This window comes from Piliocolobus tephrosceles, chromosome 8, assembly GCF_002776525.5.
Source record: "Piliocolobus tephrosceles isolate RC106 chromosome 8, ASM277652v3, whole genome shotgun sequence".
Classification (NCBI taxonomy): domain Eukaryota; kingdom Metazoa; phylum Chordata; class Mammalia; order Primates; family Cercopithecidae; genus Piliocolobus; species Piliocolobus tephrosceles.
Window position 1 is genome coordinate 43,932,225 of NC_045441.1, and position 21,338 is coordinate 43,953,562.

General features: G+C 46.1%; 1 protein-coding gene and 1 long non-coding RNA gene across 12 annotated transcripts in view; one reads left to right on the forward strand and one right to left on the reverse strand.

Moving 5' to 3' along the window:
• The window catches only part of VOPP1 (VOPP1 WW domain binding protein), a 96,739-nt gene extending 77,504 nt beyond the window's left edge, over window positions 1-19,235 (reverse strand). Inside the window, exon 1 of one of the 2 annotated variants that reach the window (XM_023232003.2) lies at window positions 18,960-19,235. In XM_023232003.2, the coding sequence (XP_023087771.1) occupies window positions 18,960-19,013 (54 nt within the window). In that variant the 5' untranslated portion in view covers window positions 19,014-19,235. The remainder of the gene's footprint in view (window positions 1-18,959) is intronic. The other variant, XM_023232001.3, reaches the window with a different exon arrangement.
• Window positions 18,484-21,338, forward strand: part of LOC111555704 — a 19,581-nt gene continuing 16,726 nt past the window's right edge. For 2 of the 10 annotated variants that reach the window (XR_002735608.2, XR_002735614.2), the window contains exon 1: window positions 18,485-19,997. This is a non-coding gene — a long non-coding RNA (uncharacterized LOC111555704). Of the gene's footprint in view, window positions 19,998-21,338 lie in introns of all 10 variants that reach the window. The other 8 variants (XR_002735612.2, XR_002735606.2, XR_002735613.2 and 5 more) reach the window with 6 other exon arrangements.

The window sequence follows — 21,338 nt, forward strand, 5'->3', positions numbered from 1 at the left end:
GGTGGGAGCTTTTTGTCTGGGTTTCAGTGTTGTTGCTACAGCAAAAATGACAAATGCTTGACAATATAATTATGACTGTCAATCTTCCTAAAATAAACTTGGAAACATTCAAAGAGTAACAGTATAGGCAGATGAGTTAATTATATCTCATAATCTCATTTCTAATACATGTGTTGCCCTAGCAGGAGGCATTGTTGGAAAGGAGCTGCAGTTCATCTGTTATATAGGCTATTTTTATATTTTAGATTCGTGAATTTGGTTTTTCAAAAAGGGGGAATTTGTGGGAGACAGTTTTTAATGTAGCTCCTAACAGTTTCAACACCTAACAGGATTTTATTGGGGATACATTTTCATTTCTACTTTTGCAGTACTTGGGAGGAGTCACCAGTAAAAACCTCTTTAAGGGGCCTGCTTCCCACAGTGAGGAAAATAAAAAAAACTAGTCTGGGGAGCAACGGGCTGTTTTCCTATAAGACCCAAAGGTCAACAGGCTTGGCTGTAAACTCCAACCCATTTAATATAAAATAAATAGTATTTAGATTACAGATCTAGGCCTCACAGTTCTGGTTTTGGTTTAAATATATCCCTTAACGAAACCAATGATACAAATTGAGGGTCAAAAGTAAATACTTTTCTCAACCCTTCCAGAAGCCGCCACTCCCTGGCCTCAATCCCTGCAACCCCACCCCACCCCCCACCACACACACACCACGACTGCTTCCTTCCATCACATCTCAGAAAAAGAGCTCCCTCGTCAAGCCCTGGTTCCCCTGATATCTCTGTGCTCCCTTCCCCTCCACTCTATACACACACACATACACACAGACACTCACCCTCTTCCTAGGCTTAGCAACCAGGCATCATTTCCTTTCAGACTGCAGCTGCACAGCAGGGATGCTCCCAAGTCTCTCCTGTTCAGCTGCACAGGCTTGCACTGCACAACTCAGGGGACACATTTACAAAGACCACACTGAGGAAGGCATGTCCTGGAGGGATCCATCTTGGCAACTGTAGCTGCTACCTGCCCTGCTCAAGACTCACCGTATTAGACCTCCTTCCTTACCATCCTTCATGGTTGCAAAAATGCAAAAGCTTATCCAAAATTGTGATTACTGGTAAAGAAGAGAGACAGAGAGGTATGCCAACAAGAGTTTTATCTCTTATTGAGAGATAGGCTCTGAAACTTTTCAAGTGGCTGGTCAATCCTAAAATGAAACAAGGTTACACATGTGTGGTGCCTGCTGCCTCCTTTCCTAATACAGCACCTGGTTTAGGGCAAGGGCTGTGGAGTTGCCAAGGTCAGGAGAGGGCAGCTCTATCTCGTTCCATTCAGGATCTCACAAGGCACTGAAGAGCACTGGGAACTAACTTGAGGGTGATTGGAATTTTTCCCATAGGCCAATAGGGCACCATTAGTGGATTTCAAGAATAAAAGGAACAGATCAGACAAATGTTTCGAAAGCCCACATGGGCAGAAGGGAGAAGAAACATCCCAAGGACTATACATGAGGAAAATGGCCTGAACTGAGTCAGGAATACAGAAAACGGGGCCTGGGAGAGGCACATTCTAGAAACTTTAAGGAGTAAAAAAAAAAAATCGCAGAACTTGGGTTGCAGAGGATGCAAGGATGGTGGGGTTTCTCGAGCACTGTCCTGGATGGGTGGTGGTGCCACAGACTGACATAGAACCAATGGACAGAGCTTTGGGGAAAGGGTGAGCTCTGCTTCAGATACAGTGTCTGAGGCCTTCAGGCCACCCTGGAGGAGGTCTCTGTTAGACAACTGGGTCGATAAGGGCTGGAGCTCAGCAGGGAATTCTTGGGCCAGAAACATAGATTTTGGAGACATTCATATAAACAACTGTCATTGAAGATTTAGATGTAGATGAGATTCCCCAGGAATTTTCACAGAATGAGGAGAGAAGGAAGACCTCACCCAAGCCCAGGAGACATCAGCATCTGAGGCTGAGATGAGGCTCTGGGAATAGAGAAGGAAAGCTATCGAGGTGGCTGCTTTTTGCTGCATCTCACGAAGGAGAAAATCAGGTGAAAGATCCTGTTTACAAATTAAACCACTACACTGAATCATGCCTCTTGGCCAAAAGAAAAATCCATCAGAAACTTAAGTTACATAGAGAAATATACTTTTAAAAAGGAACCAGTCTTAAAATAAATTTCCAATCCGCCTGTAGAACTTGGAGAAGTAGTGGAGGGAAAAGGAGAGATGGAAGCAAAGCACAGGACCGGGACCCAAGCCTGAAGGGGGAAGGGACAGGGGAGGGAGGGTGCTCTGCATGGACAGCTTGCCCTCCTGTGCCTCCCGACCACCCCCAGTTCAATCGTTGGCCCCAGGGAAGCAGACTGCATGACAAATGCTCACTTTTAGCACTACTGTTTCCTCACATGTGAAAGTTGGAAAGAACAGCTACTGCCTGTTTTCACTGCACAGATGACCTTTGCTAAATCCCTTAACGTCTCAATCTCACTTTGTGCATCTGTAAAATGAGCAGCAACACGTAGCTTCCAGGGTTACCATGAGGGACACAGTGGGGGTAACCACTAGGACATTGCACGGCACAGTTTAGGTGCCAGGTAAGATCCAGCTCCTAGTGGTCGTGACATTTGGGTCCACGGTATTGTTCTAAGCAGCCCTTCTCCTTTTCCTAAGTATCAGAGCTCCTCAGGCATAGGCTTCTCTTCATTTCACTAGTGTACACCTCATTATTATTAAATATGGTAGTAGTCATCAATTACCACTGACACAGCAGGAGGCTCTGCTGGGAACATAATTCTTTATGAGAATTTTGAAACAATAAACTAAATTTTGCTTACATAGTTCCTGCTTATAAAAGCCTTTTGGGGACTGTAGTATCACAGAGACTGCTTATGCTAGACTCCCTTCCGTGAGCTCTGCTGAACACAGCACAGAGCAAATAAATATAAACTAATGAATAGCCCCAACAGCCATCAGCAAAACTCACTTGTTTTCTTTTCCATGTGTTGTTTCCCCGTAGATTTCCCCTCTCTAATAACCTGTATATGATAATAAGAACATGCATGTGTGCTGGAAGCCCCTCTGCTGCTTACCTATGTGGGGCCCCAAGCACTCAATGTATGAAGCAGAAAGCTGCTGCACTCACCTACTGCCCCTAATGGCAGCCTCTGCTCTCTCCCAGCCTCCTGCTGAGCTTCCTCTGAGACCTCCTGAGTCCAGCCTGCCACAAAGGGCTGGGCGAGTGCAGGTTACCTAGCAAGGCAGGAGGAGGTGGGAGAGTCAGGGGCTCAGCCCAGCAGGACAATGACCCTGACTCACTCCACCAGGTCTCAAGGCCACAGTGAGCCTTGCCAGTTCCTTCCTAAGCCACCCTCCAGTTCACAGACCTGTTCATCCGCTTCTGGATTCCATGAGCCAAAATTTTCATCTTCCAAATTTCCACATCCTATTTGTAATAAAGACACATTACTTAGGATAACATGATTGAGTTTCTCAGTCTCTTAGTAACCAAAATGCATAACGTGAACCAGCAACAGGAACTCCCTCCGGCACAGGCCATGATGGAACCTCAAAGAGGAAAATGCTATGATTATATAAACTTTACACATTGGGGCCCTTAAGAACACACTCTGAAGTCTGTGAAAACAAACAAACCTAAAAGCTGTTGGAACTCCCCCAAAACACTTCAAGCTTTGAGACAAATGCAACTGTGATCTGAGTCCCATACGGTTACAATTTATGTTTCTCAGATTATAGATTAACTCATTTTCTTCTTTTTCTTGTTCTGTACATTGGCTAAAGAGAATTAAACCACGTCAGGGTCAAAAGCCTCCTGCCCTCTGAATTAATGACCCCTGCCATAGATTAACTCCCCCTCCATTGCCCTGCTTTGCTTAGACCAGACGAAAAAAAACCCAGGACTATTACACCTTCTGTTAAGAAAATGTTAAACATCCCCTCCCCAAAAAGAAACATCACCTATAGTCAATGAAATTGCTATAACATACATACCAACCTTGTACGAATAATGTAATCCTGCTAAAAACTCCCGTCTCCGCCCACATAAACGAAGCCTTCACTTCCTACTTCAGAAAACTGACTCCATTTCTTTGGACTTAGTGTTTCTGAGTGGCCTACCTCACACTTTGCACTTATTTAAATGCTCTTTAAATCAGATTCTGACCCCTTTCATTATTGTAGGTTGGCAAGTCAATCTGCTGAGGTTTGAATGCTAGGTCCGACTACAGAAAATCTTGAGAAAGCCCCAGTCTCCTGAGCCACAGTCCACTCATCTGCAAAATGGACAGGAGGGCAGCACGGAGCCTGGGGCAGGGGTGGGAGGGCTTCACAAATTAAACACCATGTGCTTAAAACAATGCTGTCATACGGCAAGCACCTGCTAAGTGCTGGTTATCACACTGCCACCATCATCTAGAGAAATAAAATAAGGTTGGAAAGTTTAAAAAAATAGTCAAACATAAGATGTTTCAAAAAAAAAAAAAGGACTTAAAAAAACCCATATGCTAGCAAGAAGGCTCCTATGTCTGTTCATATTTCAATCACTGGCTTCACAACCTGAAAATACCGATTCTTCAGGACCCATCTAACACCAACCCCACCCAAAATGAGTGCTGCATTAGAAAATATTGGAATATTGTGGGGATGGGAAAAGGAAGGGGCCAAGTAACACTGCCCAGCTGCGAGAGAACAAAACACATGCATAAGAAAGACATGCTGGATGCCGGCTGATTTGCATTTTATGAGGAGCTGCTGCAACCTACACGTGACCACAAGGGCAGGATCGAGCCCAGAGAATGGCAGAATGGAAGGTGCAAATGCGAGGGTGTGCAGAGCCTCTGAACAACCCAGGTCTGGGGACTCCAACAGGAGGACTCCTAACCATGCCAAATAATAAACTTCCTCCAAGTGTGCACTATTTGAATTGGGTTTCCTATCACTGAGGGCCAAAGACCTTCTAATCAACATGCAGTTTAATAAGTACTCTGTGGGGCGTTGTAAGTAGAGACAGACAAGAAAATCCTTCAATAGAGAGTGGAATGGTGTTGTGTGGGGTTGGGAGGAGGGGAAATGAGTGTTTGTCAAAAAGTACAAAGTTTCAGTTATGCAAATCAGTGAGTCCTAGAGGGCTGCTGTGCCACAAAGGTCCTGCAGTTAACACTACTGTGTACTTAGAAATCTGCTAAAGGGTAGACCTTATCACACACAATAATAATAACAATAACCAGAGGGCAGGCAGAAACTTTTAGAGGCTTATACATAACTTGTGGAGGTGGTTTCACGGTACATACTTATCTCCGAACTCATCAAGTTGTATACATTAATTATGTGCAGCTTGTTGTGTGTCAAAAAATTTAAATATGAAAGAATGTTGAATTTTAAGAAAAAGAATATTCTTCATATTTTTAATATGTTCTTTAAACTTCCCTCAGACAACTAAATGAAAACTCATACAAATAATGTGTTTCTCACCTGCTTACTTGTTCAGGTGTGCACACCTGCAAGGGTGACAGATGATTTAATCAGGGAGAGGACCTGCCACCCCAGAAACACCCTGCTAATGCATTCCAACCATCTCTGCTCAGCCTCCAGAGAGCCCAGGCATCCCTGTCCAGAGGCTACTGTGCTGTGTCAGGTACTGTGAAGTCTCTTCACCTCCCAGATCCACCCACCCATCCATCCATGTCCCACCCCAGGCTCCTTGCAGACAAAGACCCAAAGGACATAGTAAAAACTTCAGACCACATACAGCCTCAAACACAGCATGGCTACAGGGTGAACACCAAACCCTGGCATCATTAGTAAAGCTGACTGACAAAGAGCTAGTTTAGTGTTCTGAGACCTTTTCAGCAATAATAATGCAGAGTTGCTGAAAACCAAAGAAGAAAGCAAAGGAAAGGTCAGTGTTCAAGGTTAGTGACAAGATAGCCTCACTGAGAAGTTTAACACCATCCTGCATTTCCTTCTGAAGACATAATTGTATTAATTTTATTTGTGCCCAAAGCTTTGCAAAGAACTTAGCTATATGTAAGTCACTAAGTGTCCAGGGCTTTTTAGTCCGGTCCCTCATCCTCTGGACTGATGGCTTCAATGGGATCCTGAGTCATCCATCAAAAGAAGAACCATACACACCACTGAATGCTGATAAACAGGGTGGGAGTTAAAAACGGTACTGATTCTAGTGGTGACAATCATCACTAAATAAATCCACTTCCACTCTTGGCAGCTTCTCTGAATACATCACTCGGTCATGCCGACACTCGGAAAGGGACCAGAGACTCCTAATTAGGATGCCTACCCTTCTCATCTTATGGAGGAACGTAAGCACTGCCCATTAGCAAGCCCCTGAGAGCAGCCGCTGCCCCAGAGCTGACTGTTTGCCACTGGGCCGACCAACAGGCCACCACACTGGAAGGACTCTAATGCCTGGCTCAGCTCACCAGGACCCAGATGTCGTGATTTTGAAGTCCTGCTCCTTTTCTGCCAGGAAGTGATAAAAGCATCAATTGTATCAAGTAACCTGTGATCTCAATCTGTCCAAGGCTCTCATTATGAGAGAAAGCCTTCTCCCTATCTGCAATTTATCTTCTCATGCAATTCAGAAAGTCAGAGGTGAATCTCAGCTTCCACTGGGGTGACCAGCTATTAATAAAACCAACACATATTTTTCCTGTGTCATTCTATCAAGAACTCAAAGCATAAAACAGACCTGCAACCTACGTTAACGACTCCATCCCAACCCAGGGCACATGCAGTGGAACGGGCAAGTTCTCACTCATTCCAACACCCATGTCAGCCCCACAGAAGAACCTCAGAACATGGCAATGGAGTATAAAAACCTTTACTGGCCAGGCACAGTGGCTTACGCCTGTAATCCCAACACTGCACGAGGCCGCAGCGGGCGGATCACCTGAGGTCAGGAGTTCCGGACCAGCCTGGCCAACATGGTGAAACCCTGTCTCCACTAAAAATACAAAAATTAGTTGGGGATGATGGCACATGCCTATAGTCCCCACTACTTGGGAGGCTGAGGTGGGAGAATCGCTTGAACCTGGGAGGCAGAGGTTGTAGTGAGCCGAGATCATGCCACTGCACTCCGGCCTGGGCAAAAGAGTGAGACTCTGTCTCAAACAACAAATGAAAACAAAAAAACCTTTACAAGTGATTTCACTATAATATCCATTTTAAGCAATATTTTTTCCAACCTCGTGGCAAGCAAACTAATGCCACCTCCTGCCCACAAAGATGTCATCATCCTAATCCACCAAACCTGGGAATGTCACCTTAGGTGGCAAAAGGGGCTTTGCAGATGTGATTAAGTTAAGGATCTTACAAAGAGGAGATTATGCTGGGTAATTCAGGTGGGCCCAATGTAATCTCGAGTCTTTGCAGTGACAGAGAGAGACAGAAGCATGAGAGAAATTAGAAGACGCAGAATCGCTGCTTCCCAGGGCCCTCACCACAATCGCTGTGCGACCTTCACTATGACCTGGAGGCCCAGGTCCTTCCCAGCTTACCTCTGTGGCTTACTTCAATGCGAAGTTCCTGACATCCCACCTGGGTCGCCAACCTTTCCCCACTGAACTTCAAGTCTATATGCACCTTCCCTCTTGATGACCTCCTCATCTCCTTCCTCACAGCCCCGCTCCCCTTCCTAAGGCTAACCGCTACACCCAAGCTCCCAATCCCATCCCCCTCACTGCGTCAAACCCTTCTGGAACAGACAGGTCCTCTAGGAGCTTAAGGTCTAAAGAATTCACAGACCAGGACGGGCATGGTGGCTCGCGTCTGTAATCCCAGCACTTTGGGAGGCCGAGGCAAGCGGATCACAAGGTCAGGAGTTGAAGACCAGTCTGGCCAATATAGTGAAACCCCGTCTCTACTAAAAATACAAAAATTAACCGGGTGTGGTGGTGGGCACCTGTAGTTCCAGCTACTCGGGAGGCTGAGGCAGGAGAATCACTTGAACCCGGGAGGCAGAGGTTGCAGTGAGCCAAGATCACGCCACTGCACTCCAGCCTGGGTGACAGAGCAAAACTCCATCTCAAAAAAAAAAAAAGAATTCACAGACCCGCCCCCATCCCACTGCCCCCCCACCCCGCCAAAAAAAAAAGACAGGCAATTACAGTATCTGAGCTCAGAGCACATGGGAGTGCTTGCCCAGGGAACAGCTTGCCCAAGTCAGGCACTTAACTCATACCTGAGTGCACAATCAGGATAGCCTTCCATGACACCACCTGAGGGTCTTCAATTATAGTGGGTGTTGAAACGGCAAGGTCAAAGGGATGGGAAAACAAGAAGTGAAAGTATGGTGCCTTCAGGACCCACAGCAGTCAGTTCAGTCTGCCGGGCTGGATGAAGACTTCTGATCCTCATCTATGCATCAGAAGCAATGTTCATCTGTTAAAAAATAAAGATGCCTAGGCTCCAGGTGCAGGTAATTGTTCAAAACTCCCTACCTCATTCTAATGTACAGCCAAAGCTGGGAATGCCAAGGAAGTCTCTGTAGACACTGAAAGCTTTCCAAGGGCGGTCCTCCATACTGCTAAAAGACTCGAATTCCAAACCTTCAACCTCCACGGGTCTGCTTTCCTAAAGCTGACTGCCTGAGACACAGGCCCTGGTCCAGATGCTGGTCAAGTGACAGTGCTAATTCCCCATTTGCAGTCACCCTTCTCCCCTTTTACAAAGAAAGGCACACCTCCCTTCCATTTCTAGTCTTACTGGGATGTGCTGGTCCAGAACTAAAAACTCTCTAAGGTACCAATCTAAGGCCACTGAAAATACTGGCAGTGACATTATTAAAGAGAAATTGTTCTGACACTTGTCAAAATGGTAAGGCTTTATTCAAGACTATTGCAATAGGGGTCAATCTATCACAACACAGAAGCGAAACAGAGCTCAACTCCAAATACAACCAAAATGAGTGTGAATTCACAGCCAAGGAGCAGAGTGAGGGGGTCAATGGATACAAAATTGCTAAGAGGAGAGGCATGATGGGTAGAAGTAAGGAGGAATTCTTGCTGAAGACAGCCTAAGGTGATGAGATATTAAGGGTGAGGGGGTGACTTGGCAGGACTCTTGCTGAAACTGAGCTCCACTGAGGACAGACACAGAGGGCAAGGTGGAGGCCTAGTGAGAAGAGGGCTCAGAGGATTCTAACCAAAGTCTGGTCAAAGGGAGACTTTTTGTCAATGCACGCCTTGCATCTCAACTGGTTTCAAATTCTTTGCTTTCAATTAAATTGAAAGATGACCTAATTGTAGATTACTATGCGTTTTGGGCACATCACTCGGAAGTTCAACATGAAACTTTTTCCATTTCCATCAGTTATACATGCCCTAACTTGAAATATCCTCGTCCATCTCACTCGGAAATTTATTTCCAGTAAATTTTACTGTTTATGTTTAGTAATATTCAATTGGTAATACATGAATAGTGTCAATCAAATGTGCAATAAAAATGATAAATCAATTAGCCATTTTTAAAATTTTTGGAGGTATATCTGAGGAAATATTTTAAAAATTAATTTAGACAGACATTTTGTTACAAAAAATGACAGATCAAAACTAGACTTTCAAGCATAAATATATTTCATTAGAAGAAAATTCTATAGAGAAAATAGAAAATCAAAAAAGGAATGCTATATTTGCAACCATTAGAAAAGATTATTTCCATATTTTTAAAAGAATGATAATCAGTATCAAATTGCTAATGGTATTTAGATTCCACTGAACACATTAAAAAAGTGATGTTATAGTTTAATTTTTAACAATGTTTACAATACATGAGAAATCAAATCTATTGTAACCATTTAAAATCTACGACAAACTAGATCATACAGGTTGAGTATCCCTTACCTGAGACGCTTGGGACCAGAAGTGTTTTGGATTTTGCCATTTCTTTGGATTTTGGAACATTTGCAAATACACAGTGAAATATCTTGGGGACAGGACCCAAGTCTAAAGATGAAATTCATTTATGTTCATATATACCTTACACATATAGCCTGAAGGTAATTCTATACAATATTTTTAATAACTGTGTGCATGAAACAATGTTGTGGCTGTGATCTGTCACATAAGGTCAGGTGTGAAATTTTCCACCTGTAGCGTCACACTGGGGCTCAAAAAGTTTCAGATTTTGCAACACTTAGGATTTTGGAACTTCAGATTAGGGTTGCTTAACCTGTACGTTCCACTTAAAATTATGTGAGAGGGTATACAGTTTTTGAAAATTGCGTAAGAGAGTATAAGAGCCAAAATTTTGACAACTTTTGAGCTAGAGAAAGCTGCTCAATTTGAGAGGAAAGAAAGAATTCCTGAAGAAATTCTAAGGTGGAAAAACAGTGTTTGGAAGTTATTCTGAGAGCAGCAAAGAACAGAGATTGCAGAGATTTAATCTAAGGGAACCAGATGTTGTTTTACACAGCTGCCCTTAGGCTATAGGAAGCTGACTTCATAGCTTCACTCACTGCAGGCCTGGCTTCTTTTCTCTCCAACTTAAAGAGAAGCAGGAGGAACTAGGAACTAGAACCTTCTTCAATAATAATCTCATCCTCTCTCTCTCTCTCTCTCTCTCTCGCTCTCCTCTTCTCTCTGCTCCCCATAAGGGTTTAGGATCTGTTCCCACCCGCTCCAGAATACCACGTTTTGGCCCTTGATGACATTCAGCTCACAAAACAAGAGAATGAGGCCAACTAAAGATCTAAAGAGTTTCACTCATCTTTCCTCCCAGTATTAAAAGTCAAGCTAGCGAGACTCCATCACAAAAAAAAAAAAAAAACAGTCAAGCTGTCACCTGAGTAGCTGCTCAACCATCCTAGGAGAAGAGATGGTTATGGACCCTTTTTTTTTTTTTTAATCTTACTTAGGGCAGAAATTAAGAGCCAACTATGATCATAATCACAATCTTGCTTTCCCTTGTTGTGGACGCTTATGACAAAGTTTCTTCTTAATCTAGTCACAGACAGTAACAAGCAAATACACTTTTTAATCGACAGGATAAGGAAACCCTTCCTCCTGTCCGCAGGTGTGCAGCCACCTGGGCACAGGAAACTTGCGTGGGAATGACTGACAACATAAATATTCTGTTAATCCACTCTGGGCCACGAGTTCCAGACCAAGTAGGGAATCGTTCAAAGGGCCTCCAGCAACACTAAGGGATATCTCTTTACAGGTGAACATCAGTGGGAGGTTAGTTTTTCAAAGACTTCCAGGCAACTCAGAAGGAGTTGAGATTCTGTAATACATAGTCATGGCACTATCCAACCGTGACTCCTAACGACCACCAGATACGCCCTATACTTGAAACAAGCAACTGATCAATTTCAAACCTGATTTACAGGATAGTATCTCTTTGTTCTGGTCTGAGGACACTGTTCTCTTGTTGACAGTTTTGAAGTATATAGCTACACTTTCTGAAATTTTATATATATATATGTATTAGTCACTGCCCCCCTGTCTTCACTGACCATTTGATTCTTTAACCCTGACAAGGGAAGGTCACTGTTTGCCAATTATCGAATCTGATGGCCTTCTGCAAGGTCTCTTTTCTACTGCTCCACAGTATCTGAGTGCAGATCACCTTCGCATTTAGACACCCTGCTCGCACATTCTAGACTCTCATTTGTTGGATCTCTTTTCACCAAGGACAGATAATCAAGCACTTCAAAATCAGCATTTAAAATTAAACTCTGACTTTTTGAAAGTAAGGATATCACTCCTCTCCAAGTCAAAATCTCAGTCATCCATCTCCACCCAGAAAAGATTTCTGTACTTGACTCTGCTTTGTTCAACATGTTTGTATCAGTTGGATAAAACCAACAGGAGTATAATAATCAAATCAGTCCGTGGCACAAAACAATACAGAACACTGGATTTTAAAAAATAGTGTTCAGATAGATATTGACAGGCTTAAGTAGATGAGATGAATGAAGTAATGTGAAATTGGAACCAATGTAAAGTCCTCAATTTAGGTTTTAAAAAAACAATAAACAGCTCTATAACCATTATGAGATGTGGTGGGTTAGCAAGCAGCACATGTTAAAAAGATTCCGGTCTCACTGCAAACTCAGGGTGAATCTCCTGGCTGCAGGGGTGGAGGTGGGAGGACGCACTAGTATCATTTTATCTGCTTAATGTCAAGGGCCAAAGGTTCTGATGCTGCCAGTCAGACCACACCCACAGAATATTGTTCAATTAAGTGCCAACGGGGAGGAACTGGAGGGGAACCAAAGGTTTCAGGACAAACCACAAGCAACACTGGATTCACCCCAGCCCACTTAACAGTGGTAGTTCCATAACCAATCTGTGATCCCAAGATCACAGGAGAGTGCAACCCAAATACCAGACACAGACCGCAAACAGGCCCTGCAGACCTCACAAAGGTGCAGCAGCTCATGAAGCCAATGAAAGTGACAAAAGATCTGGCAGTCAAGCCATTTAATATGAAACAAAAGGTGCCCAAAGGAGAATGATATGAATAAAAAGGACAAAGAGAAGCTGGAGATGGGGGTGGTGGGAGTTTCCAGACTAGCGCGACTAATTCTGGGGAAGAAATTTTTCGCTATGATCATGCCACTGAAGTCCAACATCAAGTGAAGACTGTCCTACGTGCATCAAAGAATTTTGTCAGGAAAATTACACCATCCCCCCAAAATGGACTCATCATTCTAAAATGAGTCCTCAGCACCTGACCAATATAGTGAAACCCTGTCTCTACCAAAGAGAAAAAAACACACACACACAAAAATTAGCTGGGCTATGGTAGCATGCACCTGTAATTCCAGCTACTCAGGAGGTTGAGGCAGGAGAATCGCTTGAACCCAGAAGGCAGAGGTTGCAGTGAGTCGAGATCGCGCCACTGCACACCAGCCTGGGCGACAGAGCGAGACCATGTCTCTAAATACATAAATAGATTTAAAATAAAATAAAATGAGGACTCAGGATGAAATTAACTTTTATGTTTATAATTTGATCTTTTTTTTTTTTTCAAAATAAAGTCCCAACCAAACTTTTTTTCCACTTTGACTAGGAAATGTTGATCCCTGATTCACATGGATTAATGGCTAAGTGGCCTTTTTCTAGGACCAATCATTTTCAGATATTGAGGACATCCTCATCACCATCTAGTCCAAAACTTTCAAACTGCAGCTATGAGGATGGTGAGATGATTCAAAAACCACGTTTTGAAACAACAGAAGGTGAGGCCTGGAGAAGAACACACACACAAAAGGGGACCACATAGCTGTGTTAGAAGACTGAGGGCCTGTCATTGTGATATTTCTGAAAAGCCCATGAGTGCAGACCTAGGACCAGGCTGAAAATACTGTCATTTCCCCTCAATATTACAGAAAACTTTAACAACTGAAGTTGCCCCAAAAGTTGATACTTTGTCTTAAGACACAGTGGGTTTCCATCACTAGAGGTGCTCTGCTGCCCTCCAGCCCCTAATCAACTGCCTCTTCTTTTCTCACTGCCCATCTACTCCGCTCCTGCCCACAGCGCCCTGACCACTGACCACTTTACTCATTCAGGTCTCCATCAAGTCCCTGCTCTGTGCCAGGCATGGTTCCAGGAGCTAAGGATATATCGTCAATCAATAAATCAGAGCAAAACCTTCGCCCCTAAGTTGCTTACAAGGTAGAAAGTAAATTCTGTCATATTTTAAAGATAGTTGTGTGGAAAGGAGGATATTGGTCAGAGTAAGGTAGACTTAGGAAGAGAACTGAGAAGAAATTTTCAATAGGGTGGTCAAGACAGACCTCACTGAGAAGCTGACATCTGAGAAGCTTCATCAAGAGGACATGATAGAGTGAGTTCTAGGAAATGTCCTTGCCCTGTGGAGCCAATCAAGTGAACACTAGCCTAATCCTATCCTTGCCATATATTTCTAAGTCATTTACCCCCCAGTTAGCCTTTATAGCTGTGCCCAAAGTAAAAGAAAGCAAAGACCAAGGAAAGCCCAGGTCTGGGCCCAACGCCCACAGCCCTCCTCAGACACCTGGACCCAGGCTTTCCCCACTTCCGAGCACAGCTCTTGCCAGCCAGTTTATTTATTGCTGCCACTTCTCACCCATGACCACCTGGCCTCCAGTGGAGCTTCCAGAAACAGTAAACTCCCTGCAGGATTCTTTTTCATTCAAATTGCATGTTGCTCGGTTTCTAAAAACTCTAAGAGTGGGTGGGCTGAAAGGTTTATTTCAGGAAATTGGCAGCCAGGGACTGCCACATTTGTTGGAATTCCAGGGCACAAAAGACATTTGGCAAGAGACAAAAAATACTCTTAAACATAACTCGGTTCTAATTTCCAGACTCCCAGGCATCAAAATACACAGAACTTCAGAAAAATACTCAGTAATCTTATTATTTTTCCCTAATTCAAAGATAATGTCCACTTTGCAACCCTCTCTAAGAAACAAATGTTCCTTTTCTTTTGGGACAGAGTCTCGCTCTATCACCCAGGCTGGAGTGCAGTGGCGCCATCTCTGCTCACTGCAAGCTCCGCCTCCCGGGTTCTCGCCATTCTCCTGCCTCAGCCTCCTGAGCAGCTGGGACTACTGGTGCCCGCCACCACGCCTGGCTAATTTTTTGTATTTTTAGTAGAGACGGGGTTTCACCATGTTAGCCAGGATGGTCTTGATCTTCTGACCTCGTGATCCGCCCACCTCAGCCTCCCAAAGTGCTGGGATTACAGGCGTGAGCCACCGTGCCCGGCCTGACAACTGTTCCTTTTTCTAGTCCAAGAACTGTTCTTTTGCCTAACAGTATTGAAGCACAAGGCAACCTGGCTTAAGCGTTTCCAGTTCTTGGTTCCTGGGAAAGATCAGAAAGATAATGAGATCAGTCCCTTCACTAAAATGAGTCTATCTCCTTGGAAGCAGAGGCACTGGGGCACTGGTATTGGTGAATTTTACACTAAATAGTATACTATACATTTCTGGGCTTACTTCAATAAGAACAGAGTCCTTCAAACAAATACTAAGTAGGTTTCAAAAGTGTCAACAACCAAACCTCTAGAAAGAGAATGCAGTGACAATACCTAGAAAACAAAGCACAGAACAAAAAGCCCTGGGGAGGTGCACATGCTCAGGGCCTCATTACTCCCAGGATTCAACTGAAGTGTAGTCAGTTTTAAAACCTTTTTTTTTTTTCCTTTTAGTTTCTAAGGAGTTACTGCCTGAAGGCCACTAGGAATTACTTCAGCAGGGCTACTAGGAGACAGCTTAGTACTTTCACTCTTCTTATAAGAATTGTTTGCAGGACCTCACTTCAGCCAGCTGGCAGAACAGAAGCATAGAACCTTAGCATTTTATGAACCAAAAAGGCTTCTGAGGTTCCCTAATCTTACTCACCCTTGACAATCTGCCACATTCGTGCCCTGGGTCCCTGGATTATAACCAGCTGGCACAGAGCAACAGGGGAGAGGGAGATAAAATCAGGGCCCTTACTGGCTATGCATATAATTCATAGGAAACTCTGAGTTAATAGAAAAGAAAAGTCAGTCCAGTAATGAGCTTCCAAGAAGCCTCCCTAGGGGAGGAATGGTGCTGTCAGCTGCTGCCTGTTCCTCCCTGAAGCCCTCCCTGGGCTTCAGGAGGGGAACACAACCAGGGTTTCTCAGAAGAGTCCTGGTGATGGCCACTGTCCAGGCACAGTTCTTAACAACATCAGATTTCACTCTTCAAAGTTCAAAGTGTCACCGTTTGTAGGCTGAATCACATTGTCTTTCTTTCTTTTTTTTTTTTTTTTTTTTGAGACGGAGTCTCACTCTGCCGCCCAGGCTGGAGTGCAGTGGCCGGATCTCAGCTCACTGCAAGCTCCGCCTCCTAGGTTTACGCCATTCTCCTGCCTCAGCCTCCCGAGTAGCTGGGACTACAGGCGCCCGTCAAATCGCCCAGCTAGTTTTTTGTATTTTTTAGTAGAGACGGGGTTTCACCGTGTTAGCCAGGATGGTCTTGATCTCCTGACCTCGTGATCCGCCTGTCTCGGCCTCCCAAAGTGCTGGGATTACAGGCTTGAGCCACCACGCCCGGCCACATTGTCTTTCTAAGGAAGGGTGACTGAATTTCTAAGGGGAATACACTTTCCAGGGCCAACCACTGCCCTCGGGATGTAGAGCATGCAAATTCCTAACATGTTCCTGTGTGAGCAGATGGCAGAGGAAGCAGAGCATCGCAGCGGGGTACACACTGGAACCACACTGCCGGGGTTAGCATCTTAAGCCCTCACACTTAACAACAGTGTTAAGTGTTCACTTCCCATTTGAAACAAAAATGAAGATAAAAGTAATTGCTAGGAGGATTAATGAGATAACATGTGTAACACTTACAGAACAGTGCCTGGCAGTTACCCTAGAGCACTCTATGAATGTTTGTTAAGCAAAAATAAATATGCAGTTCTATGCCTAACAGGTAAGTAAATTTCTATAAAGGGACGGTGAGGCAGGGAAGGAAAGCCCTTCTCAAAACAGTCTTTGGATTGCCCTTCCTACTCAAGGACCCCTCACTAACACAAACCCCAGTGCATGTGAGATTCTGGATGGTGCTAGCTAGGGACAGGGTGCTGGGGGTGGGAACAGAGTTACCACTACCACAAAGCCACCCCTTAATTTCAAGTGGTTTATGATCAACCACATGGCAAATTTATACACTGAAACCAGCTCAGGCAGAACAAAGAAACAAAGACAAATGTCCCAGGTTGCAGCTAGCAGTCAGAAGCCAGAAGCCACCAAATAGCTCCCTGGGTTGCTTCTATGCACTCAACCTTTGCCATGGCACATGCTCCACACCTGCGACTGCACATCCACGTATGTGATTCAGGACTTCAGAAGCATCACAGGTACTCATCAGAGCACCCCATCGGAGTTGAAAAAATCTCAAATATAAATCTCATACATGAAATTTCATGTGATGAATGATGAAGAAATCTCCTTAACTCTTCAGAGAGACACCTCTCCAGCACAAAGTGGTGGTACTTAGGATAATCATCATGTCAAAGTGGGTGACATCACACTTTGAAACAAAACTGGCCAATCAAATAATATTTGACTGTGAAAGTATCATCTTAAGCAATTACGTTTCAGTTTTACATCACACTTCTGCCTTTAAGGTCGTTTCAACTTTGCAGACATGATCTGAACTCCTTCCTATTAAGATGATACATTCCTATGCAACAAAACAGCTATTTTAGAAAGAATGGAGTCACTGAGGCAGTCTAGACTACACATAGGGCACAGAACCACTGAGACAGAAGGTTTGGGAGACATGGGTGGCACAAACTAGAATGAAAGAAATGCTAAATAATTTAATCAAGTGCTGATTTTAAAAGATTGCAAGGCCGGGCGTGGTGGCTCACCCTGTAATCCCAGCACTTTGGGAGGCCGAGGCGGGCGGATCACCTGAGGTCAGGAGTTCGAGACCAGCCTGACCAACATGACGAAATTCCATCTCTACTAAAAATACAAAAATTAGCCGGGCATGGTGGTGGGTGCCTGTAGTCCCCGCGACCAGGGAGGCTGAAGCAGGAAAGTAGCTTGAACCCAGGAGGCGGAGGTTGCAGTGAGCCAAGATCACGCCATAGCACTCCAGCCTGGGCCACAGAACGAGACTCCGTCCCAAAAATAAATATTTAAATAAATAAATAAATAAAATAAAAAATAAAGATTGCAAGTGTAGGTACACACATTAAGGTACATACACATCTGTTGTCATGTGATTAGTGGTCTCTGATGCACTTCTTTGTTCTCTATGGTGAGTCACTCAGAGAATGTGATTCCTAAGGTTCTAAAATTCTGAACAAATGGAAAGAATGCAAGCAGAGCACTCCACGAAAACATTAAATACCAAGCTAGGGAAATATTTCTGAACAGAAACAGGAAGTCTTGGCGATGGCGGAGCCTGGAGCAAGGAGAAATTTGTCCACCAGCCTTCCTTTCAGGAAAACACTTTTCCTCCAACATTTTGTAATAATCACTTTTAAATAAAGGGCGAAGACAAACTAGTAATTTCCAGCACCAATCTCCAACGATTAAGGAAAACAGTTTCACAACTTCCTAAAACAGAGGCATGGGACTCATTACCTATTTACTTTGACTTCATTAATTTAATGCAAATTTCCTTCAGAATAACGAAGCTGAGGAGAAAGGTGAACAAGCCCTGATTGAGACTGGACACCCCAGAATTCCTCTAGTTCGAATTTTAAGGAACCTGCTTTAGTGACAAGTGGGTGGCCCCATCCGAGGATGCAATTTCACAGCCAGGAGCAGCCGCGGTCCCAGCCAAGGCTGCGGTCACGGACGCTAGCAACCGGGAGTCGCTCAACAAGTTCCCCGCCGGCTTCGGCTCCGCACCCCCACCCAGCCAGGCTCTCCGCGGAATTTCCTCTCCGCACCTGAAGGCTGCGCTTCCTTTTCACACGCGGGAACGCCTCCTCCCGCTGCTCACCTCCACAGCTCCAGCGACACTTCCCCACAGTCCCCTCCGCCCGCTCCCCTTACGCCGGCTCAGCACCCATCCTTTCCTAACCCCGAACTGCCCGGCGCCCCGGACTCTCGGCGCCTGCGCCGCGCCCGAGGACCACCCCCACCCCGCTACCCGGGGTCCATCCATCCTCGGCCCTTCGAGGCTGGGAAAGGGAGCGGACGGTGCACAAAGGTCACCCCGAGCTAACGGAGGCGACCGGCGCGGGAAACGCGCTCACCCGCAGGGTGGGGGCGGGGTGCGAAAACCGAAGGAACGACGAAGGCGCGGACCGGAGCCGGGAGCCTCCCTGCCACCAGGGTCCCGCACCTCCCAGCCCCGCTAGGCGCGCAGGGCTGCGGCTCCCAGTGGCTCCACCGTCTGCGCTCTCCGGCAAGGTCCTCTCGGGCGCCTCGGAACTGCGCGCCCCTAGCCGCCAGCATGGTGGGAGCCGCGCCTCCGGCAGCGCCCGGTCCCCGGCCCCTACCTCCAAGAGCAGCCCGAGCAGCAGCGCCGCCACCTTCGCAGGCTGTCGCCTCATGGCTCCTCGCGTCCTCTCCGGCGCGCCCGGACGCCAGGTCGCAGGCGCGGTTCGCGACTCGGCCCCCGCGCGGAGCGCGCGGGCGGGCGGACTCGAGCCGGGAGCCGGCAAGAGCTGGGGGGCCCGGCGGGGAGCGGGCGGGAGCCCGGAACGCCGCGCAGCCCTCGCCGCGCTCCGCCCCCGGCCGCCGCGCGCTCCCGACACGCCCGACCGGGCGCGCGCCCGCGGGCTCCCGGAACCCGAGGGCTGGCCTGGGGCGCGGCTGCGGGGCGCGAGGCCCGCGACGCTGAAGTGCGCGCGCCCGGGGAGGGAGGAGGCGCTGCACCGCCCGGTGAATGGGAGGAGGACTACCAGGCTCTCCCTCCTCGAGGGAGGTCGTCCTGTCGCCCTTGACTACACCCAGGAAGGCTTTTAAAAGAAGCAGAGTCTACGCGAGGGGAAGCTTGTTCCCTGAAAGGTGGCCGCAGACGAACCCACTGTTTAGTCTGGCATCCCGAAGCCGCTGCGCTCCTGGCTCTCCCCCTGTTCCTGCGCGCCGCGGGGGCAGTGCCTCCACACCCACGCGTGATGGGAAGGTCGGCCTGGGGGTGGGAAGGCCCACCGAAATAGATGGTCCCCACACCTCACTGCTCCCTTGGATGTGGCTATTTTTTATGCCAGTGTCCTGTGCTGACCCTACATGAACTTGATCGCAACCGGCCCCGCCTTGCAGGCCACCCTCCGGCAGCAGAGAACTGTGCGGAGCTCGCGCTGTCCTTGCCTCTGCTGACCCCACCTCCATGTCCTCGCAGACACTATTTTCACAACACAGCTCAGATCCCACCTCATTCATGAGGTTATTCAACGAACACTGTTGAACTTGTGAGATGTACCAGATCTGAGCTGCAGGTCGAGAGGAGGACAAGAAAACTGCTCCCGTAGCCTAGAGGGAGGGAGAGTCGCTTAAACCACCTGATGCAGAATGCTGAGTGCGGAGACCAGGAGGTGGGTGCATCACAGAGGGGCATAAAGGATATGAACTGCGCAGCACAGGAGGTGGAAGGAGGGGGTCACACAAACAGATGTCACACGAGGCAAGTCCCCAACTCTTTCCCAGCTTTCAAAGCCTCATTTGATTAATATAGAGCATGCACCACCTGACTATACCTGTCAGAGCTAGAAATGATGCCTATGGCCTTCAGTCATGCTAAGGCACCTGTCTGACAAGCCTGCCAAAGGCCATTGAACTCTAGTAGTTTTGATTTACTGTTTACAATAAGAACATTTTACAACTCTTTTTAATGGAAAAGTGAACTTGTAGAAAACTAAGCTGAAAGCTTGTGTGTTAGCAAGACAAATGTTTTTCCAGTGGCGATAGAAGTGATTTTGTCCTGTAAAAATGCAAATGGACCGGGCAGAGTAGCTCTTGCCTATCATCCCAGCAGTCTGGGAAGCTGAGGTGTGAGAATTACTCGAGCCCAGGAGTCCGCCAACACCAGCCTGGGCAACATAGCAAGACCCTATCTCCATTAAAATGTGTGTGGTGTGTGTGTGTGTGTGTAAGGCAAGTGACCCCAGCTTGGAGTAGGAATCATAACCAGCTTCCTATCTGATTTAGCCACTTCATTCCCAGCGTTTCCTTTCTCTTTTCTCCCAGCTTTTGATTGCATGTGTAGGTCAGTTGCCTGCATTCTCCTTTGAAGCACCTTTGTCATCCCACTGTTTTCCCTCATTAATGGGTTAAAATGGAACTTTGACATGTGTATTCGTACATGCACATGTATTCGTGTGCAAATTGTGGTTCTGTTGCATTGTGAGCAACCTAGTAGTGTCTGACATAACCTCCCTCCTGCATCTCTATCTCTGCCTAGAAGATTGTTTTGCTGAGCTCAACTTCCTGTAATTTGTGCAAATTTTTTTCCAAGTATAAAATTAGAACTGTGACTCTGCTTTCCCCTCAGTCTGATACCTCTCCTGTGTGCTCTCTGGTCCTGAATGATGTGGTGGTTGCTTGGCGTGGTTGGAGGATGGGGTGTAGGCTAACCAGCCAGGCTGTTTCCTTAAGCACAAATTATAAGGGCATCAGATATCCCTGAAAAAGTTACAAGATAAGGCTACATTCACTAGAACAACTGTTAGAGTGTGACTTGGGGTTAGAAGAAAGTTCTTGATGAGTTGTTTGGGGCAGGACTGGACATGTCCTGGTCTGCTCAGCTGCCCCTGAGGAGTAAGGACCCAGAGCCTGGGGCATGTGTGTTGCCAAATGAAACAAATAAGAGAGAGACTGGGCTTGGCCCATCTCTACTTTAAATATATATATATATATATATATATATATATATATAT